Source organism: Colias croceus, chromosome 16 (genome assembly GCF_905220415.1).
Source record: "Colias croceus chromosome 16, ilColCroc2.1".
NCBI lineage: Eukaryota > Metazoa > Arthropoda > Insecta > Lepidoptera > Pieridae > Colias > Colias croceus.
This window is the reverse complement of record NC_059552.1, coordinates 42,655-65,959: the sequence shown is the minus strand read 5'-3', so window position 1 is coordinate 65,959 and position 23,305 is coordinate 42,655. Positions and strand designations below refer to the sequence as shown.

Here is a 23,305-nt window from a genome sequence, read left to right as displayed (position 1 = left end):
TAATGAGCTGTCATCACACTAAACCTAACTAATTCAGAACACACGGTTCGTCTTTCAACGTAATAACTTCCGTTTAATAAATATATTTAGGTACAGATAAATATTGACTTCTTTATAAGTGCTAAAAATACGATATCTTTACTATTATTTTAAGCAATATAGGTACCTAGTACCTACATAGTTATATCACAGCACTTGCATTTTTCGACCCTCTATGTCAACAGATTTTCATTGGATAATATTATTAATGTGATTAAGAAATGGGATATTATGAAAAAAATTTCAGACTGCAGCAGTTAACTCTACTGAAAGCGCCGACGCGGACGGGCCGTGATATCCGGACATCCTTGTGGAGTCATCGCTCTATAGGAAACGACATTCTTTTTTGTGATTTTTTGTACAAGAAAAGAACGACGCAAATCCGGTTAACGTATAATGTACTTTAAACTTAAATCATATGAACTTTCAAACAAATAGCTTGTCCCTCAATAATTAAAAGAGATTTCAGTTAAAAGAGTATATTTTAAAACTTATGCGCATGTTTTGCAGAGCTGGGAGGTAGCTGACCCTTCGGCCCTCGAGCCGTCAATGTTACAGGAGGCGATATAATTAGCCCATGGTGTTCACATTCCGCGCTCGCGGCTCGTCACGCGACTCGCAACAGCTGACGGAGTACCGCTTGTCACGCTGGCGGCTCGTCACGCGACTGTCCCGCTTGTCACGCTGGCGGCTCGTCACGCGACTCGCAACAGCTGACGGAGTACCGCTTGTCACGCTGGCGGCTCGTCACGCGACTGTCCCGCTTGTCACGCTGCCGAGCTGGCGACTGGGGCATACTCGTCTTCTCACAAATACAATCAAATATATCCATTTTTGGTTCTACGAACTCCATAGAATAAGAGCACACGTTTTACTCTTCCCATAAATCCGACGGTCTACTACAAAAATATTATACTTTTATTTTATATTATTATTATGTTTTAAGAACACATTATATTATGTACAATAGTTGTATATGTTACCGGCCAAACCTAGTTCGGAGTTCGGAACCCTTCGTGCGCGAGTCCGACTCGCACTTGGCCGGTTTTTTAACATTCTCTTTCAAACCGTTACCTATGTAGGTAAGTTATACGAACATTATACGCACTTAAAACAACAGTAACGTAATTATATTATAAGTTTTCTTGTGCATACCTGTAATTGGTGTATACATCATAATAATATTCGATAGTTGTTTAGTTTTAATTGTGATAATTTTCATGTGTACTCTGTTGGTATGTCTAAATTAAATTAAATAAATAAATAAATTATTATTTAATAAAAAATGATAAACATTATAAAGATTAAACAAGCAATAAAAGTAGGATATGAAAGACGCGTTACAACTATGTATTATGTTATTATGAAAACAACTAATGAATAAAATATATAACATCTGATCAAGTATTATTAGATAAGATATTGAAAATAGACAAAAAGTACCTTTGCAGTAAATGCCCGCAACACCTCGTTGTGTAGTAAATAGTAATAGAAGAGAGTGCGATAAGAGAATGATAACAATTATTATCTTATTAACAAATACAAACAATTTCTACTTATCTTTTAATATAGGCTTATAATTTCAATTAATTAATCACAGCTACCTTGACATCAATAAGAACGCACCTTGATTATCGATTTCCATCAATATTTATAACAGCGGTCGCGTCCCTCATGCGCGCGCGCGTTCCCGCGCCTCGCTAGCTACTACACAGTCTACACTCGCACACGCCACACCGCACACCGCACACGCAATCCGCGGCTAAACTGAACACGCACTAGCGTCTAGCAGCGCAGCAGGCAGCAGCGCTCGGGGCGCGCCGGGCCCCCACACCCCACAGCACAGGGCCGGGCGCCCCACGTGCGCTGCGCGTACGCCTGCGTGTTTGTTTACGCATAACGCACCCTCGCTGAGCGCCATGCGGGCGCCGCACCGAGCGCTCGCCTCTCGCCGACACTATCACAACAATGAAAACGTAGCCGGCATTGTTTACGCGCTGCAAGTGAGCCACGATTTACGATAATAAACATTCAACAATATTTTGACGGGTAGCATAAACGAAATTAAATCATAAAATATTATAGAATGTTATACAAATATAGTTACGAATTTAACTTTTCAAAAATATTTTTCTTAATGTACTATTATTGTGAAATTGCAAAAACACATATTTTATACAATCAATAAGCATGTACAAAAACATAAATATAATTTCGTTTTCTTAAATGATTTGTTCACAATAATATTATATGTTATCGTGAGCTGTAGCAGTTGTAGTCACGTTGCGTGATCACTTAGCGCGCTTTTGTTAATGAAAATTTGTTTAGGGTAGAGCATAGGTTACAATATCCAAGTTACGGCTGATAAAAAATACAATTTTCTACCTTATTTTTTATATAATTTCACCTACAATTAATCCACAATATAACATATTAACATATAGGTACTAGTCGCCACTCGCAGCCTTCGTGCGGCCATTAGGAAAAATTAAGCGCTAGTAATTTCAACCTTATTAGAATACGTTAATTATAATCATTTTTGAATAAATTTATATGAAGTTGACATGTTTTTAGGGTTCCGAACCTCAAAAGGAATAAACGGAACAATTTGCGGATTTTCGGCGGTATGGCGTATGTCCGAAAAGTGACATGACGATTTTCGTAAATGGCTGCACGATGATGATTAAGCACTACCACCTATTTCTTTTTTATGGGCTATCGGTAAGGTAAATCTTAAAATTTTTGTGGAACAAATCATTTATCCGACGCACACACACGCTCGTAATTTATCCGACGAGTTCGACTAACACCCACGCGACTGGGCCGCCGGTACTAGCGTTCAGACCATCATTTTTCTTTTTGTCATTGCGTAGGTACTAAGACCCCTGTAGAACCGCATACTGTCACATATGAGCCAAAATTTTGTGTCAGTATCTTGATACAAAAATGCAACACATTAAATCGGTTATACCTAACCAAGAAGCTTATATCATAACAGTCGCCATATTCAATTATATTTGCATAATATTATTTCTCAAATCTCAGCAAAGAAAAAGTGACTTTATTATTATATGAAAGAAGAAGTAGATAATAAACAATAACAAGATTATTCTATATATAATTTATTAGTTTAAACAGCAAATCGGTGGGGTGCAGCCGAGAGGGGAAATGGGCCTGTCAGCTGCTCTTATCGCACCTTCGGTAGAACAAGGGCACAATTACAGTTTTTGCAATTTTACAGGAGAGCCATTTTAAGATATTTGTAGTACTTAATGTGGTCTAGCTATGATAATAATTTTTTTATGGTTGTTCTGCTTTGTATGACATAAACTATATACTATATTCTTTTAGGTGTATCGTTTACAAATATTAAAAACTGCTAGTTTTTTTTTAATAATATTTTTTTCTTAAGTAGGTGTACATTTGTGCCCTTGTTCCACCAACAAGAAAATTTATTTGTAAATATGGCCATATCTAAAGCTTTAAGTTAATAATTTTGGAATGATAATAACGTGTTTTTTTGTATAAATGTTTTATTTTCTTAAACACTTTAGAAAGCCGCAGTACTTTATCACAAAAATAGAGATCAAAACTTACTAATCAGCCATTACACACCTTCAACAATCTGAAACTATTATGTTTCCTAGCAAAATTCTTTGGAATCGCTTTAAAAATTGGAATAATATTATATTAAGATAACAGAACAAGAAAGAATCATAATTCAATTCCTTGACATTAAATAATTCCTCCTTTTTCGTGGCATTTTTTATAAGGCTTATGTATTCTGCCGGAGTGCATATTGATATTGGGCCAGCTTTTTTTGCACGTTTTACATTCCAGAATGGACGGCATCGGCTTTATGCTGGGTCCCCTAATTTATGTATGATCGATTTTATAGGCAATGTGTTCACAGCAAAAAAATTACATTCCAAAAACAAATTTGAAAAAGAAAAATAATTATTTACGAATAAATATCTTACTAATATTATTATTTATTATGTAAACTCGAAAGTTTTTGAGGATAGATTTGTGGGTGTGAGGGTATGTTTGTTGTATTTTGATTGGCAGTCCTATCGTTTAAATTTCTAAAAAACTAACTTGTTTTTTTGCTCTCTACAGCAATTATCGGAATAAAATGTTACTTTTAAGACCATGGAGTATAACAAATCTTGGACAGACAAGGGCACAATTGTCTGAACGACTTTGTCCTCCCAATTTTTAAATCGTAAACTAGGCATAAGTGTGACAGATATGGCCTTGTCGTTCCAGAAATCAAAAACATTATAGGGCATATTTACTTAAAGGGCTGATAGACGTACGAACTTTAAAGTCGCGGTTTTAAAGTTCGCGTACTTACTCGGCTCGCGGCGGTGACAGACGTGCGAGCCAAGGCGGGCTTCGAGTAAAATTTCAAACATGTTGGATCGTCAACGAACTTACTCGACGGTTTTTAAGTACGCGTACTTGGGGTGACACACGAGCGAAAAAGGTCGTCGAGCCACAAGTTCGCGTACTTACTCGTACGTCTGTCACCCCTTTTAGACGACGTTAGCGCTCCAAGTGACAGCTAGCTCAGTCCCCGCCGATGGCACAACTAACCAATGAGACTTTGTCTCGCCAAGAGAGAAACAAAATAGCGCCAAAATGACAACGCCACTATTTCAATCTGGCTGTTTTTTGTAGGAATTAAACGAATGTCTTTGTCCCTCCAGTTGAAAGGGCCTTTTTAAAGCATTTCTGCATATTTAAGTCATTTTGGCAATTTATGACAATTATGCCCTTGTTCTACCGAAGGTGCGTTATAATTAATTTTATTGGCTGTGACTTTAATGATTGCATGTTCCATTACCAATTACGTAAGTCAAGATCTTTTCTATCCAAAAACCTCAGTAGTCAGAAACTCAGTATTTAATAAGTATCTCACCTCAGTATCTCAAGTGCAGGAAGTGGGTAGCACATCCTCGGATAGCTTGTGCATGTCCTCCTGCACAATCCTCTGACTATCTGATTCTAATATGGGCCAACATAGTCACGTTATTACTAAATTAATTTCATTTAAGAGTCTAATGAATTTAATTTTTAAAGGAGAATGGCGAAACTGGACCTAACTGTTACAGAAATCATAATATATTTAAAATTCATTAAGTATATTAATTTTAATAATTATTTGTAAAATATTGACTTTTGATTCTATGGGAAAACAAATCTTTGAAAAAAAAGATAATTCGTTCACTACCGGTCTTATCAAGCAGAGATGTCAGTGTTGTCAAGAGTAAAATAGTCAAATATATAGATTTATACGAATGAATGTTTATTAAACATCTCTCTATCGTTCAACAATATTATCAGCCCACTGTTGGCAATATGTATTATGTTTTTAGTCTGATTTGTCGGTTTGATTTATAATGCCAATCAGCCAATCATTAGTAATCTATAATGATATTTGCACGCTCAACTACGAGTAGAATGTATAAGAAGCTATATTATAATTTGTACCTACCTAACATCTTTGTAAGTACATTCCGCAAATAAAGATAATTTGATTTGATTTGATTTGAATGTTCATGTAAAAACCAGGCTTGGACAATTACTACTGAAATTAACTACAATTTTTTTTAATCACCCTCAATAATTTAAATGTCCCACTTTCAGTAACTAAAATATGTACCTAATGGGCCCTCTTCAGAATGGGCAGCGTTTGGCGAGTAGAAGCAATCACAATAGTGTAGAGGGCCTTAGAGTCATATAGGCAACATTTTTGACAGTTAAATAAAATTCAACAACGTAACCTAGTAACGAAGGCATAAAAATAATAGATAATATATTAAGGTGCATTAGGGTAATTCCGGCCACGGGGTAAATACGTATATGTTAAATTAATACGTTACTATCGATAGATTATAAAAGCAAATATGTATGCTAATAATATCAAACCTATATATATAATATATATAATACTAGCTTACCGCCCGCGGCTTCGCCTGCTTTCTCTAAAACGATTTGAGATTTAAACTATCCTATCTCTCAAGTTGGATTGAACTGCACATGGTGTGTGAATTTTATTATAATCGGTTAAGTGGTTTAGGAGTCCATTGAGGACAAACATTGTGACACGAGATTTATATATATTAGATATCTTCATGCCCTTCCTTTGCGATACGATAAAGCGATGCTCTAATAGTGGTATTCACAATTTTCTGAAATTACCCCTCATCCGAAATTCCCCCAATGCACTATAATATTATTATTTCGTTTTGTTAGAACTGCACATTTGCTTAACTTTTTTCAATTAGATACGATTAAGTACATATTTACAATAATAATAACTAATACGAGTAATTTTAAGATTTAATTTAACTAATAAACCATTTTAAACATAATAAACAATTTCTGATTAAAAGAACTGACGATGTTACGTCAGTTAACCTTTTTACACGCTTTTTATTAGCTTCACCCTTGCTTCACCTGTATGTTTGTATGTTTGTTTGTAACCGACTTCTTTGGGCGCGATTCTGACCCACTTTAAACGACCAGATTTCGTTCAAACTTTGTAGATTTATTGAGGACCGATGACAATACACTAATTTGATAAAATTATTTCATTTTTCAATTTGCAAAAAGCGTGTTTTTTAGTTTTTTTTTTTTAAACTATTATTTTTATTTCTTTTTAAATACTAGAGATGTTACTCTAAAAATTGAAAGCTGATATCTTCAATCTAATGCAATGATGATTATTTGAAAATAAATATATCACTACATATTAATAAATGCGTTGTGATCATAATTAAAATGAATTTATGTATTATTCTTTTAACATGTACCTAGGGCGAAGCCGGGGCGGACCGTTAGTTACCTATATATTTTTCAAGTCGATATCTATTAATTCTCTTTAATCGATGTTTTTAAGCAGGTCACTTCTCTATGAAGATAAAACTGATAGCTATGTCAAATGTTGCCTATTAAAATGAATCCACTTTAAATATCTATGATCGGCCGTCATTATAGATGTCTTTTCATAATTATTGTCGTAATGGCGGCAATATCGACGATCATTCGTTGGGCGGACGCCGCCCATTGTGAAGAGGGCCCATAAAACACCAATTTCGATTTGTCTTCATTGTTTTTTTAATTTTGACGGTGGTTTATGTATATCTCTTCTTATATCATGAACCTGAAGAGTTCGTTTATTTGCTCGAACTCATAAGGGACATCGGTAGGACGGGGCAAGTGGTCAATAAAAGGCAGATGTATAAACGTATTCGTATATTACACCTTGCGTCAGGCGGACAGGTCGCCGTGGTCGAACAGGTCCTGGTCGTAGAGCGCGGCGCGCACGGTGCGGCCGCCGAAGTAGCGCCCCTCCAGCGCCGCGGCCGCCGCGCTCGCCTCTGCCGACGGCCACCCGGGTCAAATTATATTACAGAAAAAGGAGCAGCACGCTCTATGGGTGTAATCGTTAAGTGTGCACCGGCGATTTTTCCGTAAGTATTACAGATAACAAAAAACTTTAAACTGATATCGAAAGTACTTAACCTAATGAGTAAAATGGCCGTAATATTTTTTTTTAATAAATCGAGAAATATCAAAAAAATTATCTCTAAACCCTCCCATACATTAAGTATGAAATATGAATATCCCATAAACATTTAATATGAAGATTTTAGCTTTCTTTTTCTTTTTTTGGTTTTCTGCTTTAATTACTTCGCAAATTTGAAGTGGCATTTTCCACGCTTTTTCCGGACATTTTCACGCATTTTCCGGTCATGTCCCAGGGATTTTCAAGATATTTTACGTAAAAATGTCCGGGAAAAGCGTGGAATATGCCTGGAAAATCCCCGGAAAATGTCAGGGAAATGTCCAGAAAATGCCTGGAAAATCCCCGGGAAATATCAGGGAAATGTCCGGAAAATGCCTGGAAAATGCCTTGGAAATGCCTCGGAAAATATCTGGAAATATCCGGAAAATGCGTGAAAAGATCCGGAAAATGCGTGAAAATGTCCGAAAAAAGCGTGGAAAATGCCACTTCAAATTTGCGAAGTAATTAAAGCAGAAAACCAAAAAAAGAAAAAGAAAGCTAAAATCTTCATATTAAATGTATATGGGATATTCATATTTCATACTTAATGTATGGAAGGATTTAAAGATAATTTTTTTGATATTTGTCGATTTATTTTTAAAAATTTATTACGGTCATTTTACTCATTAGGTTAAGTACTTTCGATATCAGTTTAAAGTTTTTTGTTATCTGTAATACTTACGAAAAAATCGCCGGTGCACACTTAACGATTACACCCTGTATAATAATACAATATACACGCTCGGGACTAGCTAAGAGATCTCTTTCGGATTACTGAGGGCCGAGACGAACGTCAAAACGCAAAGGAATAGAATCCGCTATCGAAGCTAATTGAAATGAGCGTATGATGTTTCGCTAAGGATTAAGTCACCCTACCGACGACGACGACGACAACGAACAAAATTTTAATCCAGTCGAAATTTAACAAAATTTTGCAAAACACAATGAAAATAAAATACATATTAAAATTTCCTGTCGTTTTGGTGGAAGTTAACATTAAATTCGCAAAGCATGCTGTAGTGCTGCATTTTTGGTATGTTGTTTGGATCAGTAAGGGTGATGTAAATCCCAATTTACAACTTCGAAAAAGTTGTGCTCGCTGTTCACCACGTGGTAAACTGCGAAAATTTTGGACTTTTTTCACTTTTTGCTCTAAAAGTCATAAACTGTGCGTTTCCCACAAGTAACATTCACTACATAAATGAAGCTAATTAAATTTGCAAATATTTAAGCTTAACCGCAGCTCTCTTAACCTTATAATAACTAGGCTGTGGCCCTTCAAATATTGTCAGATTTTCCCGAAAATTTGAAATTTTTAGTTTTCTCCCGTTTGAAGCAAAATATTGGCAAAATCGCTCGTTCTATGAGAAGATCGTAAAATAAAGTTGTAGTACATTTAATTTTCTTTCATTAGAACAAAGTCTGTTAGACAAATAGTTAACTCACAATATATGAAAAACAAAAAGATGGTAGAAATAGATTTTTAAATAATTGAAACAGAGGGCATAATATTATAAAATCATAAAAAGGACTTTTTAATTTGCAGGCTAGATAAATCAACAAAAGTACAAAATTTGGGAAAGTAAAAAATAAAAAAAGTTTATAGATAGATTTATTGAAGCTTATGTCAATAATCAGCGATAGCAGTTTCTATTCCTTAGCGTTATTTTATTCGTCTGCCATTTGTCTCGGCCTGCTGGTATCCTTAATGTACCGACACCGTGAATATATACATAACGTTTAGTACGATGGACAGATAGCGATTAAGTTTTAATTATAACATTTTCTGTATATAATTAGATTCTAGATTTTTTTCGATTTTCGATATACAGGGTGGCCCGTTTACAGTGGTCCAAAAATTTTTTTCAGCTTGAGAGCATTATGAGTAATCATTTAAAACATACTTTAGTTCAGCGAAAACTTATGGTTTAGAAATTATGATTTTTTTTTTTAATAATCCGGAGTTTCAATATATTTGACGCAAAACCACTCTGATATGAAAACTACTGAACCGAATTGAATGAAATTTGGTATAGGTATAGCGCAATAACCTATCTATCGCGCTATAGGCTCATTTTGTGTAAATAATTAAACTGCAAAATATTGATTTTTGGAAAAAATCCTGTGAAAAAAAAATGTACTACCAAGATTTTGCTGGTACTGCTAAAAACTACTTTAACATATTATGGTTATTCTTTACACAAAAAATCATAGTTGTCCTTCGATTGTAACATCTTCAAAAACAACATCATGTACAATCGAAAAATAACGAAATTTACCATAATTTAATTTCAATCATTTGGAACGGCCAATTTTTGATTAAAGAACCATTTATTGCCGTACAAGTCGTTATAAATCAGTAAACGGGCCACCTGTATATACTAGTGTATCCACACTATCGATTATGGATTTAATAATATTATAGGTGTTTTTCTTTTTTTTTTTTCAAAATCAACGGATTCGATTCCCAGTTAGAGTTAATTTAAATTATGATGTCGGGTGATTCCCAAGTTTCCCTTACCGTCGGGCTCGGCGAACTCGACGAAGATCTTGACGTGCGCGCGCGCCGGGTCGTCGGCCTCGCTCTGCCGCTCGTTGTAGATGACGACGCGGCGCACGCGGCCCCACTTGCCGCACTCGTCGCGGATCTCGTGGTGCAGCGCGTCGTCCACCTCGCGCGGCGACACCATGTTGCGCAGCAGCAGCGTGCGCGACGCGCGCCGCCGCATCAGGCGCTGCATCACCAGGTGCCGCGCCGACTGCCCCGAGATGGACAGCGACTCCTGCTGCTGCAGCGTGTCCGGCGAGCTGTCCAGCAGCTTGCGCTGCAGCGCCGCCTGCCCGCCGTCGGCGTCCGCGGGCGGGCCAGGCGCGGGCGGGCCGGGCGCGGGCGGGCCGGGCGCGGGCGGGCCGGGCGCGGGCGGGCCGGGCGCGGGCGCGGCCGCCGGCGCCGGGATCACCACGCCGGGCGGCGGGAGGGCGGGCGCGGGCAGCGAGGGCAGCACGGGCAGCGCGGGCAGCGCCACGGGCAGCGCGGCGGCCAGCGTGGGCAGCGCGGCCGCGGGCGGCACGCCGAGCGCGTTGAGCTTGGTGAGCCCGAGCGCCACGGCGTTGCTGGCGACGGCGTCCATGGCCTGGATCTTGGCGGTGGCGGCGGCGGCGGCGACGGCGGCCGCGGTGGGCATGGCGCACGTGGCGGGCGGCCCCAGCAGCGCGTTGGGCGGCGTGATGGCGCGCCCCACGCGCAGGTACTGCCCTGAGAGCGACGGGCCAGTGAGAACGGCGGCGACGAGCGGTCGACGTAAAATAACAAAAAAGTGTCAGAAGTGAAACTTCTATCGCAAGATACGAATTTAATGTATGAAGTGGAGCATCCTTAATGAGATAAATAAATAAAGATTCAAAGATACCGAAATCCTAGCCTCACTCCGTGACGTGACGGTTTTGCCGCGACGCGACCTTGAAATTTTACTCTAGAGGCGCTTAAAGAAGTTTCACTTCAAAAACAATAATAACACTGGTCTGCAAAGAAATCCTCCTTTGAATAAAAATATGATAATAAACATGGACATCTTAACATGCTGAATCTAGATCTGCTTTCATTTTTTTGTATCACGTCTAAATTTTTTTTTTAATTCTCATTTTTAACCTTTTAACCGCCCGACTTCAGAACAGTTGGCGTGTCCCTAGCGCCCGGCACAGTGAATCGAAAATTAAATACCTAAAAGAAAGAGGGATGTGCGATACTTAACATTGTGATGTCGATATTTCGTTTTAATAACGACATTTGCATTTGCGAGTGTGGTTAACTAACAACTACATCTCACCAAGCTAAGTTTGCACCTCGCGTCGTTTACGTCACACTGAGACTTAGGTAGGTACGGGCTGTAAAAAATGATTTGCTATGACTAAAAGTAAACAAATGTTTGTTAGATTTTACTTTGCATTTGTTGTTTTTAACATTATATTATACGGGTACATGCCGCATTCCAGCGAGGTGTAAACTTAGCTTGGTGGAGATATAGGTACCTACCTACTTGAATACTACTTAGGTACCTTACGAAATTATTCGACATTTTTCGCAAGTCAGTAAAACCAAGTGTTTAAAAATTTGAACGATTTATTATTTTCATCGCCTTCTAGAATTCGTATTAACTCTTCAGTAGTCGTCATGATACATTTCTATCATGTACATTTATCGACATACGAACGTAAAACTTCATGCACAAGCACAACACTGATGGAAAATTCCAGAAGTCGGCACTCGTTTATGACGTAAGAATCGGTCGTCTTTATCCGACAGTAGCGCAGGGCGTACTAACAAAGTAAGTTTCGGAACATGTAGGCTAGGGATGGGAACCATCAATTGAATCGCTGACATTTCATATACTTAATTTTAAAGGAATTAAATGAAATACTCACAAATATTTGTAAACAAATGTTTTATTAACAATTGCTGTATTTGTTTTAAAGTTAATTAGTCAGTATAACGAGAAATATTTTGATATTTATTTTTGTATCGAAAAATCTTGGCATATGTCCCGTCACTCATGTCGGATTTTGTCGTCATGGGCGTTGCACATCAATACAATTTTCTAAAAATAATGTTAGTAATTCATCTAACTTTGGACATTATTTTTAGGACTTCTAATTAAGAGACTAAAGTGTATTAAACTGTAAATGATTACTTAGTTAACTATTTGCCTAATATAAACATATTTTTGATAGAATGCAGCGTAATTAACTAAAAAAGCTGATTAAACGAGCACTCATATTTTGGTCGTAAATATACGACTCTGGCGAAATGGGCCCGAAAATATTTGTCGGATTAATCCGACGTAGGCGGTTAAAAGGTTAAATACCTCAAAATTCTGTATTGTTTGGTAGTCTCTCTTGCAATAATGCTATTTTATTCGGTCTATATCATATTTTTAATCACAAAAACGAATCGAATTTATAAAAAGCAAGAACGATATCTACTGAAGACATTATTTTTACACTAATTTGTAGGGAATTTATCGGCTTCCGTAGTTCTCATCATGACTCCGCGGCGCTCAGTTCAAAGTAAAGTTTTAAGGTGATGGTTGATGATTTTAACCTAATATTTGGGTAAAATTTTAATATTGTACTGATACCTTAATGAAAATTTGTGTATAATTTCAACCATAAAGCAAAATTGAATCACGTGTTATGGATTTTTCAACGACCCAACATTGTAAGCGCAAGTCTTTATAGGACAGCGAATGCGGGAGCTAATATTACTTAATAATAAACTTACTTAAATTATGAAATTAAGCGGACTAAAGCTGTAAAAAGAGTATCTGGTGACCACTATGAAAGATTTCACCAGAAGTTTGAGAGGAGATACGGAAAAGCTAACTGAAAATATAGATAATAAGTTGGCAACAAAGCTTGCTAATTTTATTTGATCGATTCGTCGCGAAACTCCTCATAAAATATTAAAAGAAAAGAAAACTTTTAATTGAAACAATGTAAATAATGTGTAATTATATTTTCTTATAGTTTGTAATAGTTTTCTTGACTTTATTTGTAATATTTAAACCTAATTATTAAAATAACGATGTATTCTTAGAAAAAAAAATGGGTTTCTTTCAAATTAAACCACAAAAAATCTAGATGTGATACAAATTTTTTTAAACTTAATTTCTGTTCAGAAGTATCACTTCTATAATAATATTGTGCAAAAATAAGGAGCGCGAAAAAAATGTTTTTTGCAGACCAGTGTAATTAATCGACACGAGCAACGACAGCGCATCGGGCCTCACCTCCGAGGTCGAACAGGTTCATGGAGGCGATGGCCTCGAGCGCGGCGGGCAGCGTGGCGTACTCGATGAAGCCGTAGCCCTTGTGCTTGTGCGCCGACGTGCCGTGCGCCAGCTTGCAGTACGTGATCGGCCCGAACGCCTCGAACACGCTGCAACACGGGCGTTACCTTCTCTCTTGCACAAATGACGCGATGACGGTGATAGATTTATGTGGCACGTGTGTGTCTTCAGAGACGGAACATAGTCATCGCGATTTCATCAGCGTAAAAATGACTACGTTAAAAACAACCGACTTCAAAAACGGAAAAGTAAAGAATGAAAAAGATTTCATATTATGAATTACTACATATTATTTAGATGTGCTATTTACTAAATAGGTTTGAAGTCGGTGCACAGGCTTAATACTAAGCGCTTAGTGCTCGGCACCGAATTCAAACCTATTATTATAACGTAGTTATTTTTATTAGTGTATTTTTCAACACGAATCAAACGAGCCCAAACTCGATAAAGTTGAGTCAATTAATTACTGAGTTCCTATGGCCACGTTCCGATTCCATCATCAAATATCCAATCAATTTTTTATGGGACTAATTCGAAACTATTCCGCATGAATCAAAATAAGAATCACTCAAATCGGTTCAGAAACCTCGGCGCAATCAGTGTACATAGATAAAAAAAATATACCGGCTGAATTGAGAACCTCCTCCTTTGTTTGAAGTCGGTTAAAAAGGAAAAAAAATAATCGTGAAACTTATATTTTAGAGCTCTTTGTATGTATATTATTATTATATTATGTATGTGGGCGTTCGATATGCGGGGCTCACTTCTTAATGTCGTCTTCGGTGAGCTCGGGGTGCACGGAGGCCACGTAGATGCGGTTGTACTGCTTGGCCTCCTCCTGGATCTCGTCGATGACGGCCTGCGCCTGCGGCATGTTGGACGGCCGCCCCACCACCTTGATGTTCCTGCAAGCCGACCGACCGTTGCGAGCGAGCTCCGCGAGCCCGGAACAGATCAAAGAGATTATGAAGGAAATAGTGACTGATTTGTATTGGATCTCGTGTCGCGCTTTTCTGACGATATTTACCTCGATTTAATAATTATGGAAGTCTTATAAAGCGCGATCGCTCGCTTAGTATGAGACTGTGTCCGTTTGTCATTGTGACGTAATTGCGATTCAGAAAAATCTGTGTTGTGCTAAGTAAAAGTGACTGATAAGAAACAGAGAATGTATAAGAATGCTCATAATCTGAGTGTTTTAAAATATGAGTGGCGCGCCTGCCCCTACTGCCTACCCTTCAAACCTCTTTTTCTGTTCTTAGATACGAGAAGTCTAACATCAAAGACGTTACACTATTAACTAGACGGTTCACCAAAAAATATTTGTTTTGATAAAATAAGATAACTAAATAAAATAAATAAAGCCGTTATTCATCCCTTTACTTATATCTAATTACAAATTTTATTTGTTGTTAGTGTGGTTAGTATTAACATTATTCATATTTCTCTGTAACAATTATATTTTTAAATATTAAATTAAGTGTTAGTAAATTAGAAAGATAGTATGTAATTAAATATAATAAGGACCGCTTTTTGCGGTACAAGCCTCCTCCAATTTCTTCCACTCATCCCTGTTCTATATCATCACTCCATCGTGTGATTGGTCTTCCTCTTTTACGCTTTTTATATAAAGGTGTCCAATTTAAATTTATTTCTTTCTTTCTTTTTTTCATTCAATTTATTACCGAATGTGACCATCTGTCATCTCTCAATCTGCGCAGGTGACCTGCCCAATGCCCATTTCCACTTCAATTTACAGACATACTTTACTGCATTTGAGCTTTCGTTCTTTTCTTATATAACTATTTCGTATTTTATCTTTATCTTTAATATTCTTAGAGTTTCGTTCCATGCCTCGTTGACAGATGCTAATTCTATTCAAATGCTTTTTTTGAAAGGGGCCATGTTTGGCATGCATACGTCAGGCAAGGTGTTAGACATATATCCATATGGCTTTAGCTTTTAGTGGAATTGGTAGTTGTCGTTTGAAAATCTCTTTATATTATAAATTTTTATTCCATGTTTGCTTGACTCTTCTTTCAATTTCTTTTTCGTTGCATAGCTTAAATGAGATAAGATGTCCGAGGTAAATATAGTCTTTAACATATTCAATGGGAGATCCATTTAATTTGACTTGTAATAATTACAAGTCACATTAAATGAATTTAAATTGAATGAAAATTTTAACAAACAGCCACTGGTGGCTGTTTGTTAAAACGGTGGTTTCAAAGTCGTTGTTAAAAGATGTTAATCAACTTGTTATTTTGTATCTAATTACATTTTCGTCAAATATATGCGTTATTATCTCATAGTCTCACTTTTTTTTTTTGTTACGCTAATTGTGCCGGTGTGTATATATATAAACATGGTAGAGTTAATAGAAAAAACATTTTGAAATATGGAACACAGCTGTCTGTTTGCTTTATACCAGATATAGCTCTTATACACCGTTTTTGTGATTTAAATGCGGTTTCTATATCTGTACTATTACCCCAGAATATTATACCATAGCGTAATATGGAATTCACATAGGTATGATACGCAGTTAGAGTTGCCTCGTTTGCTACTTTTCTCAGCATATAAAGGGCATAAGATAGTTTGCTTAGTTTCGAGCAAATATGTTCAATGTGAGCCTTCCAATTCAGATTGTATATATACCTAAAAATTTTGTATCATCTATTTGCGTTAATAATTTATTTTTGTACATTATGTTCAGGGGGTTACTTAATTTATGTCTAGTAAATGTCATTAGTTTTGTTTTTTCTAAGTTTAATGTCAGGTTATTCATTTTAAGCCATGTAAGTAATCATTTTGTCAAGGGAGTCTGTCACATTGTCTTTAAGGTTTATTATGTCTTCCGAAGTGAAAATTGCAGTACCATCATCAGCAAACATAACTATGCTATTTCTAGTGGCTTTAGAGAAGTCATTTATGTATATATTAAATAATAGTTTCAGTTTTATTTTTCCTCAAATTAAAATTAAGTGTATGAACAATACGTCTATTTTTAAGGAATTGACATTCAAATATTTTCAAAAATTAGCTTGCCACTTGTGTGGTACAAATCAAAAATCCGGTTGCACCCTGTCCTTTTATCGCATCTATCGATAAGGTCAATCGAAAAGGTGAAGGAAAAAGAAGGAAGGTAAACATATATTATAAAATATTATGCACATAATACATGCATTAATATATTTGGTTTTTGTTTGTTTCGAATTAATCTTCTAAAAAAAGTCTAAGTAAATCTTTTATATTAAATTATTCCTTTCTTTAGCTAACATTATTTTTAATAAGAAACATAACTTTATATCGCAACTCGTTTTCCGAGCATACTCATAAAGCAAAGATAGAAGGAAAGAGGGGACTCACCGGCCGCCGAGCATGACGCCGTTCATCTGCTCGAGACTGAGCTGCGCCGCCTCGGGGATCTCGTACTCGACGAAGGCGAAGCCCTTGTGCTTCTGCGTCACCGGGTCCCACGACATGTTGATGGACTTGATGGGCCCGAACGGCAGGAACGCTTGCCGGATCGTGTCCTCCTTCAGCTCGAACGAGATGGAGCCCACGTACACCCTGCGGACGGCACGAGTCAGCCCGACCGGCGCCGCACGGGGCCGCGCGACTCCGCGCGACGCCGCACGACGCTCAGATCTTTTCAGCTGTTGGACTCATCGACTCGACCCTTAACGGGGAATCTCCAGATATCGCTCTCATCACGTATTCAATGACGATACTAAAATGCGCTCGCGTCGAAGCGGACGCGAGGAGCCTCGGTATTTATAAAATAAACTATAGGTAATTTAGTAATATAAAATAATTCGATATCCATCTAAAATAATATCATAAAGAGGAAACATTTGTATGTTTGTATCGGCTCAAAAGTACTGAACGGATTCGAATGAAACCTTCCATTAATATCGTCAGTATAATATGTATAATAGGTTATCATCAGAATAACACATGTGAAGTCCCGTGTCCCCTTAGTGGGGTAAGGGGCAGATGCATTATACATCTGTTTCACTGATCGATTTTTCTTTTTAGGGACTAGTAGGTGATCAGTCTTCTGTGTCTTACCAGACATTTTTTTTCTTCGTCTCCACCGGGAATCGAACCCAGGACCTCTCTGTGCTACGCTCACGCGTCAACCACTGTACCAGGGAGGCGGTAGGAATAACACATGATTTACAGAAATAATTGATTTCTCCTGCGGGTGAAACCGTCCGGCATAGCTCGTCATATATTAAAGAAAAAAATAGTCACGTCTGCTCGAGTCGGCGAATGACCGGAAGGATTAAAATGATTTTAGGTCTATTGGATTTTTCTCTGGTTAAGTAACTTTTTTCAAAAGATTAGCCCAGCTTTGCGGGTCGATTAGATAGTCGGGTGGGGGAGGGGCCACTCGCCTGCACATGAGCGCGAGCGCCTGCTGGCGCTGCACCTGCGTGCGCTGCGAGGCCATCTGCTGCTGCTGGTGCGCCAGCGTCTGCTTCATGAGCACCATCTTGATGCTCTGTTCCATGGCGTACTTCTTGGCGCGCGCCACCGCGTCCGCCTGCTCCGAGCCGAGGCGCGGCAGCGAGCCGCCCAGGATCGCCGGCAGCGTGGACCACTTGGCGCCCGGCCCTGCGACCACCGCGTCGTTACAAACACAAAAACTTCCCACTTAACGTGCGATACGGCTCACTCACTTCTGCATATCAAAGGAGCGCATCCACGAGACTCCTAAACGGTCGTCGCGGTCGCGTTGCTATCAGTCGTGAAAGCGGCGTTCACACAAGTCGTCGTGTAATAATTCTTATCGCGTTTATCACGTGGTCAATAGGCCAGGGTCAATGATTTTTCACACAAAAAAAAAATCACAGTAGGAAGAAACATAAGAAAAGGAGAAGAATGTGATAAAAATGAAAGGAAATAAATTACAGTCGATTCGAGATCGGGGAGTGGGAGGGGGGAACTTTTGAGTGTAAAAAAATGTTTTATCTCGATTTCCGACAAAACTAAAAGTCTACTGGAAAAAAGATGACAAAATTGTAGGTAATAAAAAGATCTACAACTAATATGTGTAATTTATTTGATTTAAAATATTATTTTCATTCGCAGACATTCGCAAGGGAATCAATACCTACAGGGTACCAATTCCTGTGAACAAAGTGTCTTGAAATTTGGTACTAAGCAATGTCTTATAACACAGATATAGGTATAATTGCGAAAAAAAAAGATTTTTTAATTACAACATAAAAAATAATAGGTTTGTTCAAGTCCAACTGGCACTTTTTTTTATTGAGAATAAGGAAGCACATGACCACAATCTAGCCTGATTTTAAGCTGATATGTGGTCTAAGGTGGAAGGTACCTGTTCACTCTACGCTTCATGTAAAATATCTCTAATTCTTACTAAACACAAAATGTATTTTTCTGAACGTTCGTGTCAGAACGTCCTCTATCTACAGTTACCGTATTATCCATTCATATTTTAACGTCATACCCTGTACGTCACCAAAGTTTTGAACTTTTTCCTGAGTACGAGGTTGCGGGGTGATATTGGTATAGGTACTTATAATGTTTATACAATAAACATTTATCGGGATAAAAATTCGTTAAAATAGTTTTATTTCCTTATTTCCATACCCTTGTCTTACCTGTGTATACGTCTCCAACTTGGTTCAGATCGTACACCGGCGCAGTGAGAAAACCTGAAAATTTAGAGTGAAAGATTAATCAAAGTAAAGAAAATCCTATCCGAAAATTGGGGGCTCGATCGCATACGGGCGCTCCGGGCGCACCACCACAAAATTAAAACATATAAATATTATTTATAACGGTAAATAAGATTTATATTCTTTAATTTTATGAACTACGATCCATGTGATCGTCATATTTATTGTGTTTCATTCTCAGTTTCAATATCGGAAGCGAACAATTAAGATGGGGCGGTCTGCATGACCTGTTTCGTTAGGTATGTTTATGAAATATAATGAAGCAGTTTCCATAATGTAGGGCGCGAGTGCGCCGCCGCCAGCAGACGGGCGTCGCGCGGTACAAGACCGACTACCGTAAGCACACTGCGTGCAGCGAGCGCCGCGCCGCCCCGCGCCGCGCCCACCTAACTTATATCTAGCCTGGAACAGAAAGCAGAACGGATCACTGTGGTCGGTCGCGCGCCGCCAACGCCCTGTCGCCGACGGGCCCTCGCATCGCACGTTTGCGATCCAATATTTTTATGGGGTTCCGTGATCGAATCTATTCTTCGTTCACGTTCACAACCGTGAAATCTTAAAAGAATCATCGACTTAGTATACTTGAATGAAAATTCAACTGTAACATGATTATAAGAACAAAGTGCTTATCTGTCATAGTCAACGGCATAATGGCTCACTATTCATTTTAACGTCGTCTCATCTGTAAGGGGATAACGAGGTGGTTTGCAACAGGGCGTGGGTCCGCCGCCGCCGCCGCGCCTGCAACAGCGAGCACAGGCCGGGCCGTTAGAGGGCGAGAGCAAAGTGCGGCAAGCGGGTCGCACGTGGCCTGGGGCACACTCACCGTCTCCGAGCGCCGGCTCGCCCGCGCCCGCCGCGCCGCCCGCGCCCGCCGCGCTCGCCTCCATGCCCTGCAACTGCATCGCGTTACTCATTAGCAACCGTTACTTTACATTTAAATTCTAAAAACATTGTATTTTTTACAATTAATTTTCTCGAAATATCTTAATAAATTATTTTTTGCTAAAAGCATGCATGGTCACTAGCAGACTGAGATGGAATGTCTCTTGATGGTGAAGCAATGATTGTTATGAATGAACTAACTCAACTTATATACAGTAGTGAACATATAATTTTATTTCTTATGAAAAAAGATAAACGAGTGTTCTATTACATATGAAATAATGCTCTCTTAATATTATGTTGTTACACAAATGTCAAATCAATTTGATGACTATAGTCCTTTCCACCTAAGATGATTTCTGTGACACATCGATTTTTGACACGTGTAGAGATGTCTTTACTGAAATCGTATCAATTGTTTCCGATAATCGATAATATTTTATATGGAAATGAAATCGATTTGAATAAAGTACTAAAATTAGTTTTTTCGGCATTTCGCCAACAATTAACTAAGGAAACTTAGCAAACAACAGCAAAAAAAAAATTCAAAAATAACAATTAGTAACAATAACAGAATACCACGTAAAATATCAATATAAAAATGCAACTGGTATACAAAGCTGACGCACTCGTACAGACGATTGACTCGATTGACAAACGATCACAAGATGGGCGCCGATTATATGTTTTCCAACTCTATGATTTTTCAACGATCCATTTCATGTACACGAATTGCGTAGGTATTATAATTTTGTGTTATTTTATTTTATTTTTCATTATATTAAACTAAACATTACTGTTTTTGATTTATAAGCTTAAGATGTTTCATTTTTATATTTTTGGTAATAATGCCGCCATAAAATAAAAATACTATGCACTAAAATTATTTTGGCGTTTTAAACATAAAATACGTAATTCGGAACACGACGAAGTGTCACAGGAATCATCCTACGTGAAAAGGACTATAATAATTCATAGTATTAGGTGTTTCTAATTATATGTTCACCACTGTATATCTCCAGTGTATGTGAATATCACTTATCTCTTTTTACAATTATTTATTTTAGCATAAAACTTATTTATAAACCTCCAATCAATTTTTAAAGACCTATCTGTTGACACCTTATTCAATTCAAATTTCACGAATTTATTTTTTGTCCCCGTTTGTATGAATATTGCAGTGCGTCGCGCTAGGCGCTAGTATGGGGATATTGCCGCGCTTTGCCATTATAATACATGTAGATTCTAAACTTTTGCGATGACCACTCTTGAACTTTGCATGAAGTTTAAACATAATATAAGCCTTTTATTTAACAATCTTAAATTAAATTAAAAATACGCAAAGTTTGTAAAAAATGACAAAGAAAAATATTTTTTTATTTTTATAAGGAATTTAAAAATAAATTCGAAATTCGAAATATGAGGATAAAAAGTTTATTTAATGGGGTATATTATTCAGTCATCAATTTATTTAAAAATTACTTTTCTTGAACTGATAATTACATTCAAAGTCCCTCATACCTCGCGCTTACTGACATCTTCAAAGACCTGTATTTTGAAAACTAAGCTTCTAAATACAAAAAAATTTCGTATACACACCGAGGATACATACAGGTGTAACATACTAAAATATAACCTAAATCTGAAACCTGACCCTGAAATCTGTGTCCGCTTCGCGTGAAATGCCCCATATATATTATTTATTATTTATCAAAATTATTACTTGTTTTCATTGAGAAGAAAATATATACTTAAACTATAACTTTATCTGCTTTTTAAAATTATACTTAAAAAATACTCTCTACACTTGTAAAAGTTTCAATGATTTTAATTTAACATTTTTGCTGTGTAATTCTGAGAGATTAATTATTATTGATGCCATATCGGCCAGACAGATATATTTAATTCTTCATCCCCAACGGAAATAAACCCAAGACCCCTAGTTTCTACTCAAATGCATCAATCACTATACCAAGCAGGCAGTCAACATTGCTTGGTAAATTTTCATTAATTGATTCTTTCCAAATGACTCAATACATAGCAGTTTACATTATAGTTTTTGATTATCAACAGTGTCAAACCTTTTTTTTGAAGTTGGTTAAAAACTTCTTATAGTTATATAGAGGTTGGAGGCTCCTTTTACCTTAGCTTAGCTAACAGTAAGGTATATCAAGGAGGTTATACTAACCTTTATCCTAGTGTGATTACATATTTTACATTTAGACTACTTATTTCAATATTTTTGACTAGGTAAAGTTAACCTTTGGAGGTTAAAATGAAGTTTATGGTATTTTTTTGTCAAGCAAATGTGGGTAATTTCCAAGAAGTAATTTCTCATTTTAGATTAATTAAAACAACAAAGCGCAAGGTACTTAAACATTTATGATCACTTACCAATTCCATATTTTATACAGTTTACAACTAAATCATAACACAGTAGAATAATTGATGCCTACAAATAAATCCAGAATTATTTATTTCATTGCATCACGCATTGCTTAACAACACTTGTTCTTTATATTATAATTTAAATATAATATATTGGTGGTGACAACAGCTATGATTCTAGAAATGTTCAATGCTTTCGTTGGAAATTTAAGAATCGTTTTTCAAAACTGTCAACTATTGTAAGAGGCAAATCCCACAGGCAAATCCCAAATCGTTTTTTGTATGTGGCTTTCGTAGAATTTATGGAATTTAAGAAACGCTCTCAGAAATGCTCAAACGCCGTGAAAGATGACAGTTGACACTGACAATTATTGACAATTTTTTTTTTAATAATTTATTCATAACCATGGATACAAGTCCTTCAGTCGAATTACTGACAATGACAAAATGACATTGCGTGTTTCCGAGTTCCATAGTGTAAGTTTTTCTTTTTTCCCGAGGAGGTTATTCTATTAACTAGACAGTACACCGAAAATATTTGTTTTGATAAAATGAGATCTATTACTATAAACCTAGTGTTACTTTTTCCATAAAAGCGGAAGCTAAGCAAAAACGGTCCGAGCGAGATGTTTCCCAACGGTAAATGATCCTAAGTCCTTGTCTAACGTTCGACAACTCAATAATCAACCAATCATCGACGTGTAGAAACTGGAAATGGTAGTTAGGGTAACCATGAATTTTGTTTGACTTGACTTTTCTGATACGATTTCCTGATCCGTTTTCCAAAACCGGGCCTCCGAACGCAGTACATTCATAACAAAAGTATAGTAGAGCCATTTTAATAGGCAACATAT

The 23,305-nt window shown here is 37.3% G+C and overlaps 2 protein-coding genes across 4 annotated transcripts in view; both read right to left on the bottom strand.

Annotated features, from left to right (window-relative positions):
* LOC123698776 overlaps positions 1-1,816 on the bottom strand; it is a 37,384-nt gene extending 35,568 nt beyond the window's left edge. The window contains exon 1 of one of the 2 annotated variants that reach the window (XM_045645565.1): positions 1,666-1,816. In XM_045645565.1, the coding sequence (XP_045501521.1) occupies positions 1,666-1,684 (19 nt within the window). In that variant the 5' untranslated portion in view covers positions 1,685-1,816. The remainder of the gene's footprint in view (positions 1-1,665) is intronic. The other variant, XM_045645564.1, reaches the window with a different exon arrangement.
* A 5,471-nt stretch (positions 1,817-7,287) lies between these two features.
* Positions 7,288-22,799, bottom strand: LOC123698775 (poly(U)-binding-splicing factor half pint). Of its 2 annotated transcripts, none has more exons than XM_045645562.1 (9): positions 22,458-22,799; positions 20,005-20,077; positions 19,101-19,154; positions 17,865-18,084; positions 16,831-17,034; positions 14,226-14,366; positions 13,402-13,550; positions 10,137-10,871; positions 7,288-7,427 (listed from the first exon to the last, which is right to left on the bottom strand). In XM_045645562.1, exons 1-9 carry the CDS (start codon positions 22,464-22,466, stop codon positions 7,318-7,320), a joined length of 1,695 nt encoding a protein of 564 aa, XP_045501518.1. In that variant the 5' UTR covers positions 22,467-22,799; the 3' UTR covers positions 7,288-7,317. The 2 variants fall into 2 exon arrangements, with proteins under 2 accessions (XP_045501518.1, XP_045501519.1); XM_045645563.1 differs by lacking the exon at positions 22,458-22,799 and adding an exon at positions 19,838-19,919 and having other exon boundaries at positions 20,005-20,055.
* Positions 22,800-23,305: the final 506 nt, after the last annotated feature.

Bases quoted from the DNA above. Each gene is read 5' to 3' on its own strand.
- LOC123698775 (XM_045645562.1), bottom strand. The intron at 18,085-19,100 runs GTAAGACAAGGG...CGGTGGTCGCAG, and splicing joins AGTTGGAGACGTATACACAG to GGCCGGGCGCCAAGTGGTCC. The intron at 13,551-14,225 runs GTGAGCCCCGCA...CCCGTGTTGCAG, and splicing joins ACCGAAGACGACATTAAGAA to CGTGTTCGAGGCGTTCGGGC.